At 37.6% G+C, this 26,609-nt stretch overlaps 1 protein-coding gene across 4 annotated transcripts; it reads left to right on the forward strand.

Moving 5' to 3' along the window:
• The first annotated feature begins 218 nt into the window (after positions 1–218).
• On the forward strand, positions 219–25,507 carry ano10a (anoctamin 10a). Of its 4 annotated transcripts, none has more exons than XM_083558079.1 (15): positions 240–482; positions 3,870–4,061; positions 4,804–5,001; positions 5,212–5,346; positions 5,555–5,674; positions 5,955–6,288; positions 6,560–6,795; positions 7,153–7,208; positions 7,334–7,408; positions 7,761–7,943; positions 8,357–8,548; positions 9,253–9,381; positions 16,353–16,469; positions 17,188–17,201; positions 24,539–25,507. In XM_083558079.1, the coding sequence occupies exons 2-15, from the start codon at positions 3,923–3,925 to the stop codon at positions 24,591–24,593; spliced, it is 1,983 nt and encodes a 660-aa protein (XP_083414205.1). In that variant the 5' UTR covers positions 240–482; positions 3,870–3,922; the 3' UTR covers positions 24,594–25,507. The 4 variants fall into 4 exon arrangements, with proteins under 4 accessions (XP_083414206.1, XP_083414205.1, XP_083414207.1 ...); XM_083558081.1 differs by lacking the exon at positions 24,539–25,507 and adding an exon at positions 17,282–17,309; XM_083558080.1 differs by lacking the exon at positions 17,188–17,201 and having other exon boundaries at positions 219–482.
• The last annotated feature ends 1,102 nt before the right edge of the window (positions 25,508–26,609 follow it).

Consider the following 26,609-nt stretch of genomic DNA (forward strand, 5'->3'; position numbering starts at 1 on the left):
CTAGGATTATATATATATATATATATATATATATATATATATATATATATATATATATATATATATATATATATATATATATATATATATATATATATATAAATAAGTAAAATATGTAAGTGATTATTCTAGTAAAGTACTTTGAAATTAAAATCAAGATAAACATTTAGAGAGGCAGAGAGAGAAAGACAGAGAGAGAGACGATGAGAAAGAGAGAGAAACATAGAGAGGAGTAGAGAGGAGGTGGAGGAGGTTCTCAGTAAACAAACCCCAGATCTTTACAGTTGTGTGGATGACGTGGTTTGTCAGAAGTCGAGTCAGCTCTCGACAGCTCTGTGATCTGTTTTGGGATCTGTTTTGGGATCGCTCTGTGATCTTCCACACGGAACTAAACTGTATTGAATCACTTTCGCAACTGTTTAAATAAATGAGTCTTTAACCGGAACTGCTCCTGACTCGCCGCTGTGCATGCCTCTAACTCTGTAAGTAGCCAGTTAGCATGCTAGCCTGCTGTCAGGTCGCCTGTCAGCTCGGTTCACTGTAAAACTACGCGATACTTATACAAAAATCTTTATAAAGTAATTGATTTGTGTTAATAGCAGATGCTGGGAGTTCACGCAGGACATTAGGAAGCCTTGTAGGGAACATTGCTGTCTTTTCGCCCCTCCCTAAAATGTAGTTCACTTTCATTTATTTGCACAGTTCAGGCTGAAGCGCTCTTTGTATCTAAACAAGGAGTAATAATGTTTATATTTGTGTTATGTGTTGTGTTAGAAGCTTGGCTTTAAGCTCTACATATTGCTATAATATGTCTATTTAAGTTTGAGCATGGCTCACTGTTTACACCGAGTTAGCGCCTCAGATATGTGACTACACGGCTTTCCAGAAAATGTGACTCGTCCAGCTAACATTCTTTGAGTTGCTTCAACCCTCCCTTTATTGCTTACCTGTAATATTATATAGAAATATATTTTAAAGATTGAGATTGTCTTGAAGCTCGACCTTGGGGTTCTTCACTGGCATATTCCTATATTTTCTAGACTAATGCATTTTCAAAGTGATGGTCATGGATATATATACAGTGAGGAAAATAAGTATTTGAACACCCTGCTATTTTGCAAGTTCTCCCACTTAGAAATCATGGAGGGGTCTGAAATTGTCATCGTAGGTGCATGTCCACTGTGAGAGACATAATTTAACAAAAAAAAAAAATCCAGAAATCACAATGTATGATTTTTAAACTATTTATTTGTATGATACAGCTGCAAATAAGTATTTGAACACCTGTCTATCAGCTAGAATTCTGACCCTCAAAGACCTGTTAGTCTGCCTTTAAAATGTCCACCTGCACTACATTTATTATCCTAAATTAGATGCACCTGTTTGAGGTCGTTAGCTGCATAAAGACACCTGTCCACCCCATACAATCAGTAAGAATCCAACTACTAACATGGCCAAGACCAAAGAGCTGTCCAAAGACACTAGAGACAAAATTGTACACCTCCACAAGGCTGGAAAGGGCTACGGGGAAATTGCCAAGCAGCTTGGTAAAAAAAGGTCCACTGTTGGAGCAATCCTTAGAAAATGGAAGAAGCTAAACATGACTGTCGATCTCCCTCGGACTGGGGCTCCATGCAAGATCTCACCTCGTGGGGTCTCAATGATCCTAAGAAAGCTGAGAAATCAGCCCAGAACTACACGGGAGGAGCTGGTCAATGACCTGAAAAGAGCTGGGACCACCGTTTTCAAGGTTACTGTTGGTAATACAGTAAGACGTCATGGTTTGAAATCATGCATGGCACGGAAGGTTCCCCTGCTTAAACCATCACATGTCCAGGCACGTCTTGAGTTTGCCAATGACCATTTGGATGATCCAGAGGAGTCATGGGAGAAACTCATGTGGTCAGATGAGACCAAAATAGAACTTTTGGGTCATAATTCCACTAAACGTGTTTGGAGGAAGAAGAATGATGAGTACCATCCCAAGAACACCATCCCTACTGTGAAGCATGGGGGTGGTAGCATCATGCTTTGGGGGTGTTTTTCTGCACATGGGACAGGGGGACTGCACTGTATTAAGGAGAGGATGACCGGGGCCATGTATTGCGAGATTTTGGGGAACAACCTCCTTCCCTTAGTTAGAGCATTGAAGATGGGTCGAGATTGGGTCTTCCAACATGACAATGACCCGAAGCACACAGCCAGGATAACCAAGGAGTGGCTCTGTAAGAAGCATATCAAGTTTCTGGCGTGGCCTAGCCGGTCTCCAGACCTAAACCCAATAGAGAATCTTTGGAGGGAGCTCAAACTCCGTGTTTCTCAGCGACAGGCCAGAAACCTGACTGATCTAGAGAAGATCTGTGTGGAGGAGTGGGCCAAAATCCCTCCTGCAGTGTGTGCAAACCTGGTGAAAAACTACAGGAAACGTTTGACCTCTGTAATTGCAAACAAAGGCTACTGTACCAAATATTAACATTGACTTTCTCAGGTGTTCAAACACTTATTTGCAGCTGTATCATACAAATAAATAGTTAAAAAATCATACATTGTGATTTTTTGGATTTTTTTTTTTTAGATTATGTCTCTCACAGTGGACATGCACCTACGATGACAATTTCAGACCCTTCCATAATTTCTAAGTGGGAGAACTTGCAAAATAGCAGGGTGTTCAAATACTTATTTTCCTCACTGTATATATAAAGCAGGGCTGTAAATCCATTAAAATATTTAATCGTGATTAATTACATGATTGTTGAGTTAATTAATGATTAACTGTAACTTAATTGCACATTCTATCTGTTCTAAATGTACTTTAAATTAATACTTTTTAAGTATTAAAACTAATATATTAAAAAAATACTAATACTTTTTAAGTTTTTAATACTCTAATTAACCTAGGTTATGAACAAATATGGATGATTTATGCAAAAATATGTTTACTATTAGTGAATCTATATTTAACATAAAGCAAGAAGACGAAATTTTCTTGTCAATGTTTGAAAGTAATTATGGTGTTTTTAAATTACGTTAATCATCAGGAATCTTTGCTGTTTCCATACGGACAGTTTTAATTGCCGGATGTGTGCACCTTATCGGATTTTGGTGCTTGATTTGAGATGTTTAGTGATTTAAAATTATCATAGTTTCATCATAATTAATAGTCATTAATCATAATTATATATATATATATATATATATATATATATATATATATATATATAATTATTATTATTTTATATATATGCATATATATATATATACATATATATATATATATATATATATAATTATTTTATATATATATATATATATATATATATATATATATATATATATATATATATATATATAATTTTTTTAATATTTTTTTTTTTATTAAAAATGGAAAAGAAAATGCACGTTGCATTTATCGCGAGTAAAAAAAAATTTTGCCGTTAAAATTCATTTCATGTTAACGTTATGTACGTGATTTTCTTTAAAAAAAAAATATTTTTAAATAAATTTGGAAAAGATTTCAAACTCATTTCTTTCACATTGTCATTATGGAGTATTGACTGTAGAATTTCAAGGAAAATAATAAATTTAATGCATTTTGGAATAAGGCTGTAACATAAAAAAATTTGGAAAAAGTAAAGTGCAGTGAATACTTTCTGCATACATTGTATATATAATAAATAAATCCAATTGAATAAATTATAAATATGTTAATACATATACATTTTTTAGGCACTTACATATAAATTCATATTTTATAACCTATTATAATTGTATTCAGATTCTATTTGAATGTTAAGGTCTAGGGGCCAGCAATTTAATAATGTCTGAAGGAGCTGCTAAGATAATCTGTTTGTGTCTATTTTTATTTGTAGTGTTTTTAAGCAGGGTGATTCCTCATTTGAATGTTGCACAGGGAACAGGGAAAATGCAAAACAGCTTGTCCATCTCTGACAGCGAAGGTTTGTCATTTGCTCCCTTGGTGGTGCTGGAGCTGGCAGAGAACACTGAAGCAGAGGCCATCAAGTGGTTATTAAGCAGAATAAAAGACAAGCAGGAAAATGGAGGTAAGGCACCACCTAAAATATAATGTATCTTAAATTCTGACAGCATCATTTAGGTATGTTTGTATTTCTGAGCTTTCTGGATGCTATATAGTTTATGATGTCTCTCTACAGTGTTTTTCCGGTAAGAAGTTCTGTACACAGACAGACACAATATAATTGTAAAATGTATTATGTGAGCGTGTTGAATTGCTATCAAGGATCCATATCTACAAGTCAGCCATGTTTAGCTAAATTTTACACCACACAAGCCATCATGCCAGACAGAAAGTTGCATACATCACCCTCTAATGAAATTAGGACCCCTGGAGACATGCAAACTTTACAGTTTGTATGGTACATAAGCAGAACCATTGCCAGCTTTAAATACAGTATAGGTTGACCCATAGTGCCATTAAGCCACCAGGGGGCCTTTAAAAAAGTGCAGTGTTTCGAATTATTAATAGTTCAGCAGCCTTGCATATAGTAAATCAAATCTAAAGCTGTAAAAATATCTAAAAGGATCTAAAAGCCCACACATTATGTAAATTCGCTGGGGTTATATCCTTACTGAACCCACAAACACTTCATAAAATTGCTCCATTGTGCCAACATATGAAGTAGAACAAGTGTGAATAATTGAATAATTGTGTCCCATAAAGTGCTTTTTTATTATTATTATTATTATTATGTTAAGCTCTCATTCTTGTGTTGTGTGATTATTATAGATTTGTATTTATTGATAATTTTTTTAATTGTCATTTAGGATCTGAGCTGCTGGTGGAGCAGCTGCCATGTGGAACACAAGAAAAGCAAATAGTGTATCCTAATGTTTTTCTTGTCGGCGCCACCTGGCAGAGACTCCTGAATGGAGCAGAAGATTCAGGACTTTTTAAGGAGTTCCATGATGGCACCATGCGAGGATTCACAAATGCCAACAGAGAGAGTTTCAAAGAATTTCAAGGTGAAGATATCTTTTAGGCCAAGCTAATAGATGATGATGATTATAATGATGATTATAAACAGAAAATTTTAGCTTAAGAATTTCTAGCTTGTAGGGTACATTTATTATAAGGATTCAGCTCTATACATGTTGTGGAAATAATTCGTTTTGGATGCATGCTTTAATCATAATTAAAAACAGGGATTAAAGCAGTTGTTCTTATTGTTTCAGCGGATGGAGACGGCTTCCTCAGCATTGCAGAATGTCAGCACATTATAAAACGTGAGCTGGACAATTTGAGGGCAAAGGAAGAATCTCATGTCCCTGGATACCCTAAACTTAAGCTGTATCCTGGAAAGTCAGTCGGTAAGTTGACCAGAACCCCGAGTGCATTTACATGAACACTTGGGTTACATGGAATGTCACAGTAGTATACAATTTCAACATTTATTTCGACTCCCTAATAGAATAGTACACCTGATTGTATTATTCATCTATTATATTTGGACTGAAATGCTGTGTCAGCAAACACACTTAAAAATGCTGTCTAACTGATGCTTTTACACGTTTTCAGTCCGTAGATTACAGTCCAAAGGGATTCTGATCCAGTATTTCCCTCTCCATGATAAGGAGGAGTTGAAGAGGCTTTCTTCCAACTGGTACAAAAAGATCAGACTGTCCTTTCAACCACTAAGTAAGTCCACCAGTATGAGCAGGGTGACTACAAATCTGCCAGCTCCATCTTTCTTGGATTATATTCTGAATTCAACAATTATTATGGAATATAGAAGAATTTAGATTTTAGTTTTTCTCCATAAAGATTGTTGTTTATCACAGCAGTTTATAATGTGAACTTTTGCTAGCACCACTAAACTTATATAAAAGTGTGTTGTATACAAATAAAACCCTTTTTATACTTTTGTGGTGTTTGAGTAAAATAAATGAATGATCCCTTTATGTCCTCGATGATGCAGGTGATATCAGACATTACTTCGGTGAAGGTTTGGCACTCTACTTTGGATTTCTTGAGTATTTTACCCTTGCTCTGTTGCCAATGGCCCTAATTGGCATCCCCTACTACATGTTTGATTGGGAGGACTACGATAAATATGTTCTGTTTGCCGTCCTCAACTTGGTATGGTCCACTGTCTTCCTGGACATGTGGAAGAGATATAGTGCACAGCTGGCTTATGGATGGGGAACCCTGAGTCGCAAGAAAGCATTTGAGGAACCACGACCAGGATTTCATGGTGTCCTGGGACTTAATCCTGTAACAGGCCGTGAAGAGCCAACTTACTCTAACACCAAGTATGTACATAAAAACAACAACAGAAGGGTTTTCAGTCAGGCATCAGCATAAATTCTTTCAAGGTCTAACATTTAAAAGCTGTCAGATTCATAATTGTCAAAAAATATTTGGATGTTATTTAAACATGCAGACATTGAGTTAATCGTTTTAATCAATCTATTCATAAGTTTTTGCGACTTGTTCTATAGACTAAAGAAAATATGTTGGAGTTAAACTCATGACTGTTCAGGATCTGTTCCAGATGTTATTTATCCTGTTGTCCCTTCACAGACGGCTATTGAGGATATATCTGGTATCTCTTCCCTTTGTGTTGCTTTGCCTGTACATTTCCCTCCACGTGATGATGATCTACTTTGGCATGGAAAGCTGGGCGATGAGTATTTATAACGAAGATCCGAACTTCCTAACAAGTGTGCTGCTCTTCACACCAAGTATCATTTATGCAGTGGTCATTGAGCTGATGAACCTGATATATCGCTACGCAGCTGAGTTTCTCACAAACTGGGGTAAGAGTGCAGAAATAAATAACCGTGCAGCGAGTGTGTTCGGCGAAACACTTCACACCGAAGCATGCAGATTACCTAAGGATGGGAATAAAAATCAATTCAAATTTTCAAGGAGCAGATTTTTTTTTTTACTTGCTGTTATATATATTTTTTTACATTGAATATGAAGTTGTGTATTAAGCTGTGTAGACATAAAATTAATCAAATAGGTGCTTGTTCTAGTTCTTAGTTCTCTGGAAGAGTTTCTAAGAAAATGTGATTGAGGATTTAAAATGATTACAGTTATTCTGTACACTGCACTACTTATCCATTACTTATTTGCATTTCTTATATTTTTTAAATCTGCCCTGTGTTTAGAAAACCACAGACTAGAATCATCGTTCCAGAATCACCTGGTGCTTAAAGTGTTGGTTGTAAGTTTCAAGATTTTTTTTATTTCCCCCCCAAAGTTATTTCTATTCAGCACTTTACTAATTAATTATACTAAGGTTTACAATTATTGATATATTTTTTGCCCTTTTTTTTTTTTTTTTTACAGTTTAACTTTGTCAATTGTTTTGCTTCTTTATTCTACATTGCTTTTGTAATTCAAGACATGGCCCTGCTTCGACACGTGAGTAATAATGCAAACACTGCTATATTATTAACTTTATTAATGCAGAGGTTTTTGTATGTTAGTAATTGGATGGAACGATTGAAGTTTTCTGTGTTCAAAGTCATGTTCTTGGCTATTACATGTGTCTCGAGATAAAGTTCTGTTGACGCTGTGACCACTCGTGGTCTGAAGTGTATTGAAAAGATATAATTTAAGATGACGATCTCTTTTATGTAATTGATTACACGAATAATTACCTCCATGTTGGAAATGGGAATGTTGTTTGTTTGTTTTTACGTGTGAATACATGCCAAAAAATGCCAGAGAGCAATAATGAATTAAAGTGGCTTCTGTGTTTTTTGTGCTTCAGAGTCTTGCCACTCTGCTCATCACGTCTCAAATACTAAACCAAGTGATGGAAGCCTTCCTGCCATACTGGCTGCAGAGGAGACGTAATAAGAAGGTCACTAAGAGAGTGAGAAGGGTGATGGGAGATCAGGAGCTTCCTATGGTGGGGCAGGTCCAGCTGGAAAGTGACATGAATACTTACCTGGTGAGCCTATAGTAGCTAACTAGTCAAGTTGAAAAATAGCTGTATTAAGAAAAAGGTTATATTTAAGCATTTCGGTGTACATTGAACCCCCGATTAATCAAGGTTTTGAAACTCGTGGCTCAGAAAATTCACGGGTTTTCATTTGGAACCTAACTAACAGCAAGTTGCGAATTATCTTAAAATTCATGGGAATCCGCAGCAGGAGCAAATGTTCAGGAACGTTAGGAATAACATTTTAAACTGTGTTCACTAATAAATTTAATAAAATTTTTTAGAACACTATTGTATTTAAGTGACATAATGTCTAGATTAATTCACTAAGGTAAGGTCTTAGAACAGAACCCCCGTGAGTTCCGGGGGACCCCTGTATATTTACTCCTCTCACTGTTCTTCTTTGTCTGCCTGCTCATCAGGGCACATTTGATGACTATCTGGAGCAGTTCTTACTGTTTGGCTACGTCAGTCTATTCTCCTGTGTGTATCCTCTGGCTGCTGTGTTGGTGGTGCTCAACAACATCACAGAGGTCTATTCAGACGGCTTTAAAATGTGTCACGTCTTCAAGCGGCCATTCTCTGAGCCTGCGTCCGACATCGGAGTGTGGCAGGTGAATTGTCTTGTGTGTTTACATATTTAAAATGCGTTTTTATTTTCGTGTAATGTAGGATGGATAGAAAATGAATAAAATGACAGACACTGCCCCCTTAACCACCCGACTCCCTCCTACTCTTCCTACCCAATTAACCCTGAGTAGATTTTTTGTCATTTTCTTATTTACTTGCATTTATTTGGTTGATGTATTGAATTGGAAAAAAAGCTCTAAGATGATTTGTTGTTTTCAAGAACACTATTTATAAAATGCTGCTCTGGTGTAGACAGATATCCCTCCGGTGCTCGTCAGTTTAGCAATCCTCCATTATGAGTCTTGTACAAATCTGATGCACTCTGGATAAGTCATAAATAAAAAAAGGTTTTTCATGTCTCCTGGTTATTAAGTCAAAGGTTCATTTGTGAAACATGCGTTTCAGTTATTACGTCCTTCATCAAGTCCGAATAGGTGATTTGGGCTGTTTCTTCTAAATGTTAACAATTCATTCTTTTCAGAATCTGAAAACAAAAATTTCTGCAGGAAAAAAAAAATATTTTTTTATTTCTTGTAACAGAAACTATTTTTTAAATCCACAATTCTGGGAACTGAAATGTGTCAAGACAACACAGACGGAAGTGTTGAATTCTGAGGCGGGTGATAATTAATTTATATTCTGTGCTAAAATTCTGGACCCCCACGTTTTTTCTCACTCTTTGCTCCAGCTGGCGTTCGAGGCGATGAGCGTTATTGCCGTGGTCACCAACTGTGCCTTGATTGGTCTGTCTCCTCAAGTGCAGGCCTACTTCCCTGAAGCAGATACACAACTTATCCTCACTGTTGTGGCTGTTGAGGTAACACTTCTCTGTCCTCTCCTGTCCTCCTGAAACTAATTTGGCATCTCTATATAACGCAACTATAGCATTTAAATTGTGCCATTAGGTGGTGCCAGTGAGCTGTTTTTGTAAACCAGAGGTTGCTGAGGTTGCAGGCTCTGGGAGCAGGCTGTGATTTCCCTTCAGTAATCTTGTTAGGCTGAGATAATGCAGGTTATAAAGACTTTAACTGTGTGACAGGAATTGGATAATGTACCATATCTATGTATGTGTGCTAGCAGTAGAAAACCAACCCACATTTTTTCCAAATGTGTTAGTGCCAGATTAACCCAACCCAGCTTTTCCACTGGGCCCCAAGAGACACACTCAAAATAACTGACTCCAGAAAAACACACTCATACAAACACACTCATACAAACACACACACACACACACACACACACACACACACACACACACACACAACACACAGGCTCAATTTCATTTTTTCTGAAATATATTTTTTCTGTGTGTGTGCAAGTTTGAGAAAGGGAGTCACTGTGACATCTCTGATTTCTACTGTTTATAGGACAAGGCAGCAGAATATGGTGCACGGGAATGGGGCTTAGTTCAATTGACAATTATTTAAATGTTTCAGGAGATTTTATTTATATATATATATATGTATATATATATATATATATATATATATATATATATATATATATATATATATATATATATATATATATATGTATGTATATGTATGTATATATATATATATATATATATATATATATATATATATATATATATATATATATATATATATATATATATATATATATATATATATATCCATCCTGACACATTTAAATACGTGTGTGTTTATTTATATATATATTAACATTATAACATCATGAACGTTGAAGTAAATAACACCTGATCATCTCTTCATCATGGCACCTGTTAGTGTGAGAGATATTTTAGGCAGCAAGTGAAAATTTTTTACTCAAAGATGTAGAAGCAGGAAAAATGGGTAGGCGTAAGGATTTGAGCGAGTTTGACAGGAGCCAAATTGTCTGAATCTAGACGTCTGGTTCAGAGCATCTCCAAAACTGCAGATTTTGTGGGATGTTCCCAGTCTGCAGTGCTCTGTATCTATCAATCCTGCTTTAAGGAAGGAAAAGTGGTGAACTGGCGACAGGGTCATGTGCGGCTCAGTCTCATTGATACATGTGGGGAGTGAAGGCCGGTTCAGGTGTGGTTCGATCCAACGGACGAGCTCCTGTAGTTCAAACCGCTGAAGAAGTTAATGCTGTTAATGCTCAATGGGTTCAGAACTGTTTTGGCAGCAAAAAGAGACCAACACAATATTAGGCAGGTGGTCATAATGTTATGCTTGATCGTTTTGTTGTTGTATTAGGGCTAGTTAACCCATGCTTAATCGCAACTTATTCGCTCATTTTTATCTGTTCTAAATGTACTTTTAATTAATACTTTTCAAGTTTTTAATACTCAAATCAACATGGGCATGGACAAATATGAATGCTTTATGCTAATATATGTTTATGCATGAAGACATATTATTCTTGTCAATGTTTAAAAGTAATTATGGTGTTTTAAATGACTTAAATCATCAGGACACCAAACCAAACGTTATGTTTCCACATGGACGATTTTAATTGCCGGATTTGTGCAACATAGCGGATTTTGGTGCTTGATTTGAGACTTGGCAAATCAGTAAAACAAATGTTGAGTGATCAAAAAAGATTTTTCGGTGGAGTTTTTTTTTTTTTTTTATCTCTGAGTAAAGAAAGGACATTGTTAATAAACATGTTGCGTTGAAGGTTTTAATGTCATACCTCCATTTTATATAGATTTCTAATCCTTGATTCATCACCCTACATTTACACTGATGTGGTGTGATTGTTACAGCTAAGCTAAATGCTATCATTGTGATTTTTATTTTATGTATTAATATTTATTTATACATTTAGAATTTATTCCAGACAGGTGATAGATAATTCACTTCTATTTTGCTTATAGGGTTTTAAGTTGCTGTAGTTTCTTAGTTGAAATGATCTTTCATTCATAGTAGGTGAACAGTGTGTGTGTGTGTGTGTGTGTGTGTGTGTGTGTGTGTGTGTGTGTGTGTGTGTGTGTGTACTTGAGCATTCTAACCTTTAAAAACCTTAGTCTGCTACTCTGCCCTCATTCTGCCATGTTGGTGCACCATGTGCTTTGACTCAGTGTGTGTCAGAGAGTGTATGTCTCTATCCAGGGTTCAACTAGTGCACTATACAATATTCAGGCAGTGAGTGTTCTAACCTTTAACGGCCATCCTGTTCACCTCCACATGCTCAAGGGCTGCAGCTCTGAGCTCTTGTGTCACACAATGATGCTCCATACAACTTAATCCTTAACTCAGGAGCTCTTTTTTCTAGCCCTGATATCTGAGTGGGGATGGATGTATGAACTTCACTCAATCAGCACAGATTCTCTGACTATTACATCCTGCTGCCTGCTAAGACAGGGCTTATTATACACATATCAGAAAGTTTGTGATGCAAAGCAAGCTATTATGGTTTGTGTGTGTATATGTGTGCGTGAGCAATGATTCACACACTCATTTAGCAGCAGGGGCACGTTCTGTCTCTCTCTCCCTGTTATCCTCCTCTCTTCCAGGCTCCGTCTGTCTCTGTTGTCTCTCTTAGTCCATTATGAGTACTGAGGGAAAATAAAACGAAGCAGATGATCAGCATTCAGAGTCTGTGGCAGTGCCTCAATTTCAGCTGTGTTTTCAGCAACAACTCCTCAATATGGCATGCAATACTACACTTATTTTTACCCAATGCACCATACTGTATAACGTACTGTATCAACATTCGGTAGTGGACTTTTCAGTTCAAGCCTGTTCTGTTTTGTAAAACCCATATAGTCTAAAGTTGAACCAGAGGCAAAAACGTATTTAATTACTTACTGTCTTAAGTTTTTGAAAACAGAAGCTCAAGTTCGCTCTGCCATTTTCTGCATTGTCATGGACCCACAGGGGAATGTTTTGAAGACGTCTCTGTGTGTCATCCTTGATTTGTTGGAGCTGAAACGGTTGCCTATTTTTGGGCCATTCGATACGCAGGTTATTACATGAAGGCATGCCTCAGAGAGCAGTAACCAAGCAACCGTGTAGCCACGGCGACAGGAGAGGGCTGCAGATCAGGAGTAATTGAAAGACTTGATGGCAGCAGGGCAAAGCCGGGTCTTTTAAACAAAACGGGCGTATGCCAAGCTCTGCTCACAGGAGCGCAGTTATGTAATGGATATGGTTATGAATGATGTAGCACCTTTACTCTAGCGAATGAAATATTGCAATTTGAATTGTAAAATGACTGTACAATAAGGAAATAATCTCATACAAAACAGGACTTTTTGGTAGATGTTTCAGGATCTGACTTATTCATCACGCTGGCAGTGTATGTGCTGGATGTGTTTTATATATTGCTACCATTAATATTTCAGAATGTCTCATCTGTATGTGGTTGTGTCCATGTCAGTAAGAAAGTTAAAATGTAAACCAGAATAAGTGCGGGTGTTTGTGGAATTGAAACGGCCCAGCCTTGCATGATCACACGCACACTTTGACACGCTTAAACATGGATGTCTGACTGCAGCCTCAGTGCTCTCACCTGATTCGCTACACATGTCTGGCATCTTGAAAGATCAGATCAGACTAGCTGCCTTGCCCCATCTCTCTCTTATTGCTCTCTCACTTTCTCATGTTTCACTCATGTCTACAATATGACAAGCCAGAAAGTGACAGCAAGATTGGAAAGCACTGTGAAAGCTTTCTAACATAGGCGTTCAATCCTATTCTGTCTGTAGTTGTCTCCTATTACCTTAGCAGTGTGTGTTCTGCTCTAACGCATTTATTGATGTATCACAGCTTATCATTGTTGAAAGCTTTTATTATTTCTCCCCACTTTAGCATATGTAATAAGAACTTGTTTATCTTTCGTGAAGGTGCTGGATTTAATAAAATACAAAAAGAAGAGGGAATAGAGAAATTAAGATGCATGACTAAGAATTTGCTTTCGCGTTTGTCTTTGTGTGCAAAAAAGCCAATAACAATTCATTTTATTACATTTGATTTACTTTAATATATATTTTTGTAGTGCCAAAACTTGCTTAGACACACTAGTCACATTCATAAACACAGTTAAATTGTAATTCTTTGCAAAAACAACAACAGAATCATTTTATTCAATCTTAGATGCTTCCATATTTTTGAAGACACTGTAATAGTTGTGACATGGTGTGCATATTTTTTTATTCATGTTTTTCAGTAAATATTAGTGTCAAACCTTACCTTGTATAGGTTGGGATTGGGTACGTCTGTCCTGTGTTCTGGCCTGTAAGAGAACTGTTTAGTTTGCAGGATGCACAGTGCTGTGTTTTTTTTTTTTTTTTTTTAGCAAAGTACTGTGTTTTTAGCTGAGTGCTGTGTTTTTACTATTCTGTCCATTAACTGATGCAGCACTATAGGGGAAAACAGCAAAGCAGAATATTTGAGAGCGCTATTCTAGCTTGGATTTGCCAAACATCTTTAAGACATGTTTATAATAATAAATAAATAAAAGAAAATGAGCTGAATGTAAATGTTACTTGTGGAGAAAAACTGCTGGGGTCAATTCTGACATTAAGAATGCAGTAAAATGCTGTGTGTGTTTATAAATATGTTTAGAACGCGAACTGCTTCAGACTTTGAACTTTTGTAAAAGCATGGCAGATATGATCTGTAGTCGGTCATAGCAAATCGTTTTTAACCAATCCTTTAATGCATTTGACTAAATATGCCATTAAGCTCAATCGGGAGCATGGATTATGGTGAAGGAGTCAACTGGGATCCCAAACATCACAGTTTCTGAATTGCTGATTTTCTGAGTTTCTGAAAGGTTCATCAGTATCACAAAAGAAGTTGTTCAAACCCTCTCGGTGTCTGAAGGAGCACAGATTTCCCGTTCAGAATCTGGCAGAAAAGCTGTGGTCTGTGAAGAGAAGAGAGCGTTAATATGCACAAACCTGGCTTGTTCTGTATAGTGAAGTATGTGTATGGACAAGTGTCTCTAAACTTGGTTTGTTGTTGTTAATATCAATTGCTGAGGTGATCATTTTGGATTCACTTTTTAGAAGAGGAATTCCTGTGCAAAACTACAGCATCACCATATTCTCTCACAAACCTTTTAATATTTGCATATTGGATTCATTTTGCTTCATTCTTTTAATGGGTGCCAACAATTCTGCGGATCTAAAACGAAATTCTGGTTAAGCCACATTGCACATTAATTTGAGCATCATAGCCTATAGTCTAAACGTAGACCAGCATCAGATAAGCCTTTTCTCAGACTGTTTCATTTCTCATGCTTTTTGCTGTGTACTGAATATCATTCTATCTGTTACTCCTCTTTGTTAGAACCCATATCCTGCTCAGCACCACACTTTCTTCTCGTTCCATTTAGAAGTTCATGCGTAATGCTGCCCAGATTTAAGATGTCCCTTAAGAGGAATTAACAGCATTTAATTAATATCAACAGTTTGCTGTTTTAGGTTTGAGTTTTACATTTCGGTGTCGATCAGTGAACAGTTGATTACTTCAACAGTGATGGAATGATAATGAATAGACATACGGTGTCACCCAGTCTGGTTTCTCTTAAGGTCTATACCATGTCAGGGAGTTTTTCGGTGCCACTGACACCATTGGCTTGCTCATTAGATCTAAATGCATAGGACTAATTTATAACTATAGAATTTATATTTGCAGTCTGTTTATTTCTGTAAAGCTGCTTTGGGACAATGTCCACTAAATTTAATTGTTCACTAGCAATGCTGATTGATACAGGAAGGTAAGACCATTGTGGTGTTTACATGTTAACATCATATGATGAGTTTCTTGTAATAAAATCACTATTTATTTGCATCACAATTCAATAGCTACTTCTATCTGGGTGCAATATTAGTGAGATTTGATCTTTCTGACTCAATAAATGGAACATTGGAGGCAAGTGTATTCCTCTTGTGACCTTTTTTTGTTGATTTCATTTTAAAAAAAGTGAACCCTTTACTTCCAACATTATTACTTTGACTTCTGCCTCCAAATAGGTCAGTCATGTCTGTGCATTTTATTTACATTGTAAAGCAGAAGTATTCATGTGGTCCTGTGGCAAAGAGTCGAAGTGCACAATACAGACACTGGGCATGGAAACAAGCAGTCATTTTTAATGTAGTAAATAATTTTTCACAGAATGTAATGGCTTTTTTTCCCTTTAAACATCCATGTTACATAAAAAGGTTTGTACAGAAATATTCCAGTGGTGTGCCATGCTATATTCTTAGTCTGAAGTATTATATGTTTTCATTACAATCTCTTGTAATGACTATCAGATTTAGGAGCCTGAGCTTTCAGCATGTGACTGAAGGTGAGCAACAGAGCAAGATATACTGTATAACCCCACATCTGCATAGCTTTTATTCCGACTAGTTTACTCTATAGTAATATGCAGTGTACAAGGCAGTAAATCTTAATAAAGATGAAGTGCGTTTGGAATTCTATTTTTTGTCGTTATATTATAGGATATGATAGAGTTTTATTCTGGATAGTAATATCGCTCTGCTGCCTTCTTGGTTTTGGCTCGAGTTGTCAAGAATACGTTCAACCTCAATGTGTTAATATGCTGCTTTGTTTCTTTAAGTGGGAACAGTTCCCCCTTTTGATATATGTGAAACTGAAGCTTAGTGTTTGCGAAGACAGCGCTATCCATTTTTCAGGGCAAGTCTGTTGTGTGGCCACACCTTTCTATTAAAATGCTTATCAGTCAATTGTCCAATTACTGATTAAAGATGAAACATAGACTTTCAATAAATAAATGAGTTATAAATACGTTTAAAAAACCGAATATATTTATTCCGATTAACTGGAAAAATATGTGTGTTTCCTGCTCTCTTCTTTATTGCAGCATGTCCTTCTGGCCTTCAAGTTTATCTTGGCCTTCATTATTCCAGACGTGCCCAAGCAGATTCAGATTAAGCTTGCGAAACTGGAGTTTGAGTCTCTGGAAGCTCTGAAGAAAAAGGTAAGCATGTGTATGTGTGCCAGTGTGTTTGATTGTTAGCTGGATATAACTTTGGTTTATTATTATCCCACCTGTGTGTGTGTGTGTGTGTGTGTGTGCGTGTGTGTGTGTGTGTGTGTGTGTGTGTGTGTGTGTGTGTGTGTGTGTGTGTGTGTGTATGTATGATTTCATGTACACATTGTTGACACTGTGTTAGTAGTGCATAAGTCTCAGTAATGCAGGTGCTGAGGTGAAAAAAGCGACCTCAAATCACGAACTGATTCATAGAGGCCATGTATACTAAAACTCATACTGTGTGTGTGTGTAAATATTTGATAATGAGCCTAAGCTTTGGCAGATGTTTATCACCCTTTGCACAGAAGTAGCTGCACATGGTTGGCTTATATTCATAAATATATAAAGTTCAGATCCTTTCTGGGAGAATAATTTTTTTCCCCACAGTGGAAAAATGCCTCCTGTGTACATACTCTACTTCATAGAACTAGATTTCTAGCAGGTGCACTGAATAAAAGAATTTCAAGCGCATGCTTGAAAAACCAGCTCTAGCCCAAGACCGATAATAATCAGTAAAAGAAAATAAATATAGAAAGCTGGTTATGATAAATGAATATAGTAGCATCAATCAGCATAAACATGAAATGTATTAAATGTTAGGAATCACAAAGAAAATATTTATATACTAATGTAAAACTTCAACTGTCTCCTTGATTTTGTGCAGAAAGCTCTTGCTCGGTAAGTCTGTTTTTAGTGGCTGCATGCTTTATGCCAATTAATGGACATGAACAGCTGCCAAACTCTAATCTTTACTCCAGGCTCTTTCAGTAACAGCAGATGTGTGGTGCTGTGGTCCTTTGCCTACTAGCGTGATGTAAGTTAATCTGCTGAAACAAATTATGCAGCAACTGACTGTTATTAACCAAAGGATTAGCTAATAATATTAATAAATCATCATATTCATCACTAAAGCTCCTCAGTCATGAGAAGCTCGAGTTACCCTGCTACAGTTTCAACTAATTATCATAATGGGTGTGGGTGAGCATCATCAACATCATCATTTTGGAGAACTCATCTTACTACTAACGATGCCGTTTCTCAGATGATGTTGGCATTACAGTGCTTGGCGGTGTTTCCTGTACCTGTAATTGTTTTCCAGTAAGTAATAGTCAGTTCTAAACCCACACCCGTCTCTGGGAAGAGTCCTGAATAAGCGCCGTGACCTGATTACGTTAGTGGAAAAATAGAGAGCGGAATATAAACAGCACAAGAACCAGCTCTGGTGAGCAGAATTGAAGAAAGGTTTGACTACTGTGGGAAGGCACTCGGCCTGGGCTCCGTGTGGCTAAAATTTGTTTTAATTTACGGAGAGTAGCAGGTTGTAAACTACTTATTGAATATATTGATTATCTTTCAGAATGATGGAAGATGTGATATTTCTAAGTTTCCCTTTTGCGTTCCTTTTTCCTGATCTCTGGCTCCAGCTCTGCTTTTCCTGCTGCTTTATCACAATGATAGACATAAGCTAATAGTTTCAGCAGAGCCAACTGTGAGCATTTAAAGTGCAAACTTCACAGAATTGCAAATTCGTGGCTTAGACCTCTAGTAAGAAAGAAGGTATAAAACCTTCTCACAGACAGCTGCTCACGTTATTCGGATTTGTCCTGCAAAATTTGATGAAGGTTTTAATTGGAGCTAGTGGTTCAGGACTGAGAGTTCACTCAGGGAGGGCGTCTGGTGCACTGACTCGATATTATTAATGCTGAGCAAGGATTATGTGCCACTTAGCATTTAGCTATAAAGAAGCAGCATGTGGCTATTGAGTCCAGCTGTTTTCCATGTGTTGATCAGCCTGTAAGGGTGTAGACGGCTGTCTGCAGTGGGTGACGCGGCTCCTCTGGAGTCAAAGGTTAAGCTGGAAATAGCAGACACTCACAGGAGCAGTGGAAATCCCCTGTACACTGCCAGCACTGGAGCGCAACCTACCACTTGGAGGTGTTAGGCCGTGTTAGGCAATGCTGGCCTTCTCGATCTGGTGCTTAAGTTACAGCACATGCTAATACACAGTGCTTGTCTAAATGTCTTTTAGTGCACCTAGTGTAGATTTAGTAATATAAAACTGGAGTGTCCCTACACTTGCTTTGGTTCAGCCTCAGTGTTTAATTCGAAAGCTTTCATTCTATTCATCAATCTCAGTCTTGATATGCCAAATAAACATCCTAGAGCATCCGACAGACACACCATGACCATTACAACACTACATATACAGTTTTACTTTAAACCCCACCAAGTCAAAAATAATGAGCTGTAGACTCCCCTCCAAAACTTCTATAGCACCAGGAGCAATTTTTGTATTTTTGCTATACAATAAAAACATTTGGATTGGAGATTAAAAGACAAATATGAGAGTTTAGAATGTCACCTTTTATTTCCTGGTATTTATACACTATATGGACAAAAGTTTGTGGACACCTGATCTTACAGTGAGGAAAATAAGTATTTGAACACCCTGCTATTTTGCAAGTTCTCCCACTTAGAAATCATGGAGGGGTCTGAAATTGTCATCGTAGGTGCATGTCCACTGTGAGAGACATAATCTAAAAAAAAAAAATTTTGGAATCACTATATATGATTTTTAAACTATTTATTTGTATGATACAGCTGCAAATAAGTATTTGAACACCTGTCTATCAGCTAGAATTCTGACCCTCAAAGACCTGTTAGTCTGCCTTTAAAATGTCCACCTCCACTACATTTATTATCCTAAATTAGATGCACCTGTTTGAGGTTGTTAGCTGCATAAAGACACCTGTCCACCCTATACAATCAGTAAGAATCCAACTACTAACATGGCCAAGACCAAAGAGCTGTCCAAAGACACTAGAGACAAAATTGTACACCTCCACAAGGCTGGAAAGGGCTACGGGGAAATTGCCAAGCAGCTTGGTGAAAAAAGGTCCACTGTTGGAGCAATCATTAGAAAATGGAAGAAGCTAAACATGACTGTCAATCTCCCTCGGACTGGGGCTCCATGCAAGATCTCACCTCGTGGGGTCTCAATGATCCTAAGGAAGGTGAGAAATCAGCCCAGAACTACACAGGAGGAGCTGGTCAATGACCTGAAAAGACCTGGGACCACCGTTTCCAAGGTTACTGTTGGTAATACACCAAGACGTCATGGTTTAAAATCATGCATGGCACGGAAGGTTCCCCTGCTTGAACCAGCACATGTCCAGGCACGTCTTAAGTTTGCCAATGACCATTTGGATGATCCAGAGACGTCATGGGAGAAAGTCATGTGGTCAGATGAGACCAAAATAGAACTTTTGGGTCATAATTCCACTAAACGTGTTTGGAGGAAGAACAATGATGAGTACCATCCCAAGAACACCATCCCTACTGTGAAGCATGGGGGTGGTAGCATCATGCTTTGGGGGTGTTTTTCTGCACATGGGACAGGGCGACTGCACTGTATTATGGAGAGGATGACCGGGGCCATGTATTGCGAGATTTTGGGGAACAACCTCCTTCCCTCAGTTAGAGCATTGAAGATGCGTCGAGGCTGGGTCTCCAACATGACAATGACCCGAAGCACACAGCCAGGATAACCAAGGAGTGGCTCTGTAAGAAGCATATCAAGGTTCTGGCGTGGCCTAGCCAGTCTCCAGACCTAAACCCAATAGAGAATCTTTGGTGGGAGCTCAAACTCCGTGTTTCTCAGCAACAGGCCAGAAACCTGACTGATCTAGAGAAGATCTGTGTGGGAGTGGTCCAAAATCCCTCCTGCAGTGTGTGCAAACCTGGTGAAAAACTACAGGAAACGTTTGACCTCTGTAATTGCAAACAAAGGCTACTGTACCAAATATTAACATTGACTTTCTCAGGTGTTCAAATACTTATTTGCAGCTGTATCATACAAATAAATAGTTAAAAAATCTTACATTGTGATTTCTGGATTTTTTTTTTTTAGATTATGTCTCTCACAGTGGACATGCACCTACGATGACAATTTCAGACCCCTCCATGATTTCTAAGTGGGAGAACTTGCAAAATAGCAGGGTGTTCAAATATTTATTTTCCTCACTGTATATTCCTGTGTTTTTGTTTTTTAACATCTACATTTAGTCCCTGGATGATGTTCCACTAGATTTTGGAGGGTGCTTTATGCTCATTCAGCCACAAGGGTGTTGAAGTCAGTTACTTAAGCCATATCGTCATGGAGCTCAATATGTGCACAGGTTTGGGTCCCCTGATTAAAGTAAATAAAAAATGTTATTCTTTACATTTGTGAGCCTCTAACTTAGTGGTAACATTAACAGGGGAAGAACCATACATGGCTGTAAGGCAGGTGTCCCAATCATTTTGTTCGTATAGTGTATATGGGTATGTTGATATAAAATAGGATAGAATTTGTATCAGATCAACCTTTTTTTTTTTTTTTTTTTTTTTTTTTTTTTTTTTTTTTTTTTAGGTAAACAAAAATATTGGAACATATAACTGACAGGTGTTTTTGGTCATCCAGATGTGTCCTGTTAAATTGCATGTTAACACCAAAAAGCTCTGAACACATACTTTTTGTTTTAGCCTTCAGTTTCACCAGTGGATACTGCATTTGTTGTTAGGGATAGGGAAATGAAGACCAGAGGAAATGAAGACCAGAGAGCTATCTATGAGAGAATAGCAAGCCATTTTCAAGCTGAGATAAGAAGGATAATCAGTGCACAAACACTGGGCATAGTACAACAATTTAAAATGTCAAATACGAAAACGAAACAACTGGCATACTGACAAACAGATACCGAATGGGTCGACAACCCTAGTTGACAAACCTTGTCAGAGCTGTGAAGAAAAACCCAAAGTGCATTCATTTCCCCTCTAGAAGAAGAGATTAAAAGGAGAAACCCTCCAAAACAAACATCAACTGAAAAAGACTGCAGGAAAAGCCTGTGAAAACAGCACAAAACAAGAATCTAACAATTTAATGACATCAGGGATGCACTTATGTACTGTAGTTATTGCAAGCAAAGGATATGTAAACGAATATTAAGTGTCATTTAATTCCCTTTAATTCAGACATTTCCAGCATGTCTAGTGCTGTGACCAAATCTGTTGGCTTTCATTTTTATTGTGGTATTGTCCAAAAACGCATTAGAAAATAACCAGTGTCTAATTTTCAAAATCCACAAACACAATAGTGAACAAACCGGCATGTTCCAAAACTCCAAGTGATGCTTCCTTCTGTCCACTGGTATTCAAACATGGTCTGCATACCAGTATTCTTAAAATACATTATTCCTTTCATACTACAGCAATTTCCCAATGATTACCATGTCTTATTTAGTTATTTATTTACAGCTTCAGTTAATGTTTTGGAACATCCACAAAACAGGTTAAATTCTGTTACAGCAGAGCTTTTTATTATTTTCCTTCTCTTGATGCACATAATTACAGAGAAACTAAAAAGCACAAAATCCTCTGTCCTTTGTCAGAAACCTTGAGTTCCAAAAAGCTTTCTACTTATAGCCCTTTTCACCGTATCAGCAATTACAAACAGAACTTAAATCATTTGTGAGCGTCTACATGACAGTTCTGTGAATGAGCTAATTATAATGTCAAAGCCGTACAGTCCAACCTTCAACACTGATGTGGAGTTCAGTTCTGGGGACTATACTGCGCAAGGAGGATAGCGAGCATTGGGCATGTTTATAACTAGTTAAAACTACTGATGCAAACCTACGTAACATTACCGTGCAAATCCTTTTACGTTCCAATTGCGTTCCTTGTAACGGTGTTCCTGTCGCTTTTCCATCAGACAGAATTGCATTTCTCGATAAAACCCCTATGACGCTCTGTGTCAACACCAAACACACAGCAGGATGTTGTTAAAGAGGGAGTGCGTAGTGCCGAAGGTGCTGAATAGAAAGCTAATGATGTCTGCTGCACTCTTTCATCACTGCTGAATTACATGTGAATACCTTCCTGCCCTGCTGTGGAAAATTCTTCACAAGCAGCAACGATGGCCGATTGCTCCAATAACATCAGCTTCTTCAGGCCAGATGATTTGTCACACGATTTGTTTGCGTCTGTCTCAGGGCGAAGGCACATTTTCAGCACTTGTGCATTACATGTCTTCAGTAGTTCAACTATCAGGGTTTTAGAATGTTAGGTCATTTATGGGTATTCTATAGTCAGCAGTTTTCCTGATCCACAATGGTTTGAAGTGGCTTTCAGGTTCAGACATGTTCTGAAATTTGCAACAAATTTAGACAGCATGTCATCCCAGACCCTCTATACATCAGGACTGTAGAATGAATAAAAAATATTGCAGGCCCATCAGGTTAGCGGTACTGAGCAGTTTGTCAGAAAACGTTTGGTCTTTGGCCTCACAGTGTCGCACTGGTGTAGCCGAAAATCGATCGCGTTAAACGTCATCATCTAAAGCATACTGTCATGCCTCAAGCACTAGACATGTCCTTCACTATGCTTTGATGGGAAAACAAAGCCAGTGGTGCTGTCCTGACTGACTGAGAGTGAAATGAATCATGACGGCGAGTTCACAGGCGGAAATTGCTGCCCAGCTGTAAGTACAATTTTACAGCAGACTCAATAAACACTGCTTGTGCCCGTGACATTTACCACACCACAGGAGCTGCTGTGCTGGAGTTCTAGGTCAGGGACAGTGATTGAAATGACAGTACAGTAATTGTAGACTTCAACAGAATATCTGAGCTGCTTTATCATGATCGGAACATTGCAGAGTTTTAAAAAAGGTGCTTGAACTACAGGAGATCTGAATCAACAACAACAAAAAAGCGGTTGCATTTAGTATTAGATTTCTGTGAAGCGATGTGCTGTTATAAGAAAATAAGTAACGTCTAGGCTGTTATTGAGAAGATGGAAGAAAGATGTGTTGCAAAAACTCAGACAGGACCAGGCCTTTTTTTTGTCGACCAACTAATTCTTCCAAATTCAAAGCAATACCACAGAGTAAATCACAATTTACTGTATTTACACAGTGAACTAAATATATATATATATATATATATATATATATATATATATATATATATATATATATATTTTCTATTTAACAAAGGTATCAGATTGCTTGATTTTATAACTTCGTTTCCAGGCAGACCAAAACATCAACATGCATCAATATTCAAATATTCAAATGTAATCAGAGTTGGCCCGTCCTGGCATGATTTGTGCTAACTGTCTGAGCCATCTCTTATTGGGACAGAACTCGATATGCAAAATTGTGTGTGTAACTAATTCATTGCGTTGCTTTTTGTCCGCTACTCTGTTTTTACGCATAACGAGAAATGAAAGGAAATATAATTGCCTTCTTTTGAAAACGGTTCCATATTTCCTGTCGCTGTGTTTGCGTTAAAAGGCAGACTATGATGTCCATTAACCTGACACACACTCCGACCAGCTATTCCGATAATTGTTTACGTTAATGTTTTGAAAACCAGCAATACAGTAACACAAACATTGCTTACAATTATCATTACTGAGCAGCCGCCAAAACAGAGTGAACACTGTGCAGTAAAAGCCCCAGTGTCAGCAGCATGTGCCTGCATCGATCTCACTTCTGGCTTAGAAAAAGTTAATTGTACATAACACTACTTCACTGAGGCTTTAATTTGCTCTGGTTTGCAGGCAGTAGAATTAATAGATTAGCTGTAGCTTAGGCGGTGCCACTCTGGGACATGTCTCTGATAGAAAGAAAGGCTGTATCTTGAAAAAGATAATTACATCTTGAAATTCTCCAGGCCTGGACAGGAGATTTCACTCGGTGATAAGGTTCTGTGTATCACTTTGTAAAGACCATGTGATTTAAAATGTTCACCTTCAGAGAAGCTGTTTTAAGGACGCGTGAAAATGGCAAGCGGGACTGATTATGTTCGGTGCTTGTTTTTCATTATCATCGCTTACAAATGTGACATTTCCCCCTAAAAGAAAATACGACCCGGCAGCGTAAACAGAAGCCAACAACTCGCTCTGATTGACCCGAAATGTAAGTGTATTAATACTTTGCTTGTTTTTTTTGTGTGTGTGTGTGTTTTCAGAAAATGCTGGAGGCAGCAGAAATATCAAAGACCAATAAGTAACAAGGAGCAATGAGGCCAGCAGTAGCACAGCTTCTGCTGCTGCAGATCTGAAAGTGCCTCAGGTGTTTACATACAGTGTATCCAATCGAGCATTACATGTCACCTATCATGAATATGCACTTAAAGTTCTACTCGAACACTGCTGAAATATACAGCGCTGCAAATAAAATAATAGCTGCAACTCAACCACTGCATGTTCGCTACAGAAACCTCAGTTTGAGCGTTTAGTTATCGATTTAATTGTTTATATGCTGTTCTGACTTGAAATTAAATATCTAATAGTAATAACTGTCTGGAAATCAGTTATAAAGACAGTTGTGTACAGTTTATTAACTGTATTGAGCTGGATTTAAGAGGTGTTAGTTGCTAATGAAACATGGCGAGTACTTGTGCCTGGGTCACGGCACCATTTATACAGTTGTAACCCCTGTTTGTAAATATACAACACTCCAAACTGATTGCCATATTTTGGTTTTTGATCAGGATTTTCTGAGATTGTGACAAGATAAACATGCTGACTGTTCCGTATTTATTGTACCTCAAGATTGTGTTTCCTCCCTTAAACTACAGGACGTTGGCTAAACATTTTGAATAACTGACCTGTGAGTGGATTAAATGGCTAAATGTAGATTTTTTTTTTTCACACTACAGGATCATCTTAAAAGCAAAAATTGGGAAACCTTTGGATCGGTTAGGTGATTATTATTCTATATTGTGACCCAGGCATAAGTACTTGTCATGTACACAAATGGATAAAGGATTTATTTTTTTTGCTTGTTCTTGGCAATATGTGTATTTATTCTCCTGTTCAACCAAAGACTGAGCAGTGCCTTTACTACCCTTATCAGATTCTTACATTACTGATTTTGTTTGCACTGTACTCCAGGGTAACCTGAAAATAAATACCTATACTATTACAGTTATAAAGGTTTAAATGTGTTCATTACCTGCCGTCCACAGCCACCAATATTTGGAACATCTGTACATCTCTACATTCATACAATCAGCCAGTCATGTGGTGGCTTGAAATAATCCGGGTACAGACCCAGTGCTTCCAAATGGGGATTTTGTTTAATACATATTTGCTATTTAACTGGGTTAAGATTTTTACAAAACCTGGACAGCTCATCCACCTCAACATGTGAATTGTTGCGCATTCAGTGTTGTGCTTTTTTCCTCAGCATGCTTGTAAAGAGTTCCAGTAGACTTCCCATTCAGCTCAAACCAGTTTGGTCATTTTCCTCGTACTTCTCTTGTTAACAAGGCATTTCCACCCACAAAACGTCTGCTCACTGCATGTTGTTTTTGTGGTGGTTGTTGTTTCTGCACCTTTTTGTGAAGCCTCTACACACTGATGTGTGTGAAAATCCCAGAATATTAGCAGTTTCTCAATCTGAAAAATACTCAATCTGTCCATCAACAATAAGTTTGTTCCTTATTTCATTCCTAATGGAAAAAGCTCCCTGAAAGTGCAGGTGTTCCTATTAAAGTGGCAGATGAGTGTACATCCATTCACCTCATGCTATTTACTGGAACTGCGTAGGCAGGAGTTATGGAAGTCTTAGAAGGGCATGACAATTTTTCTCATGATCACGATTTATTTTCTACACACACACCGCCACCGGCGTGCATTCACATGCCCACTGGCACAAACGGTTATGGTTATTATCCATAATACAGCTTCTAGAACATGTGTCCAAATACACAGAAAAATTAAGCACCAATTAGGAGGAATGTTCTAAATGCAGCAACATGGATAACCATTAAACCAGTGCAGGCATGTGGAGAATATTGAGAAAATAAACTTCTGGAAAGGACTTCTGTACCTACTAGCTGTGTTGCCCTACTTATTACATGTGGCAATTTATACCACGATTCCCATACCACCTGTATTTGCATGCTCTTTAAGGTGTTTAAAATGAGCCATCTTAAGTTATTTATGTGTAGGCACAAGGAACTTTAAGGTGCATGTCTTATACAACTCAAAGTAATGCAGTGCTCCGTCTGAGGAACCAAATGACAGCCTGAA

The sequence above is a fragment of the Silurus aristotelis genome, assembly GCF_946808225.1.
Source record: "Silurus aristotelis genome assembly, chromosome: 1".
Classification (NCBI taxonomy): Eukaryota; Metazoa; Chordata; class Actinopteri; order Siluriformes; family Siluridae; genus Silurus; species Silurus aristotelis.

Bases quoted from the DNA above. Each gene is read 5' to 3' on its own strand.
- ano10a (XM_083558078.1), top strand. From the start codon at position 3,923: ATGCAAAACAGCTTGTCCATCTCTGACAGCGAAGGTTTGTCATTTGCT. The intron at 5,675-5,954 runs GTAAGTCCACCA...TCGATGATGCAG, and splicing joins ACTGTCCTTTCAACCACTAA to GTGATATCAGACATTACTTC. The intron at 6,289-6,559 runs GTATGTACATAA...GTCCCTTCACAG, and splicing joins CCAACTTACTCTAACACCAA to ACGGCTATTGAGGATATATC.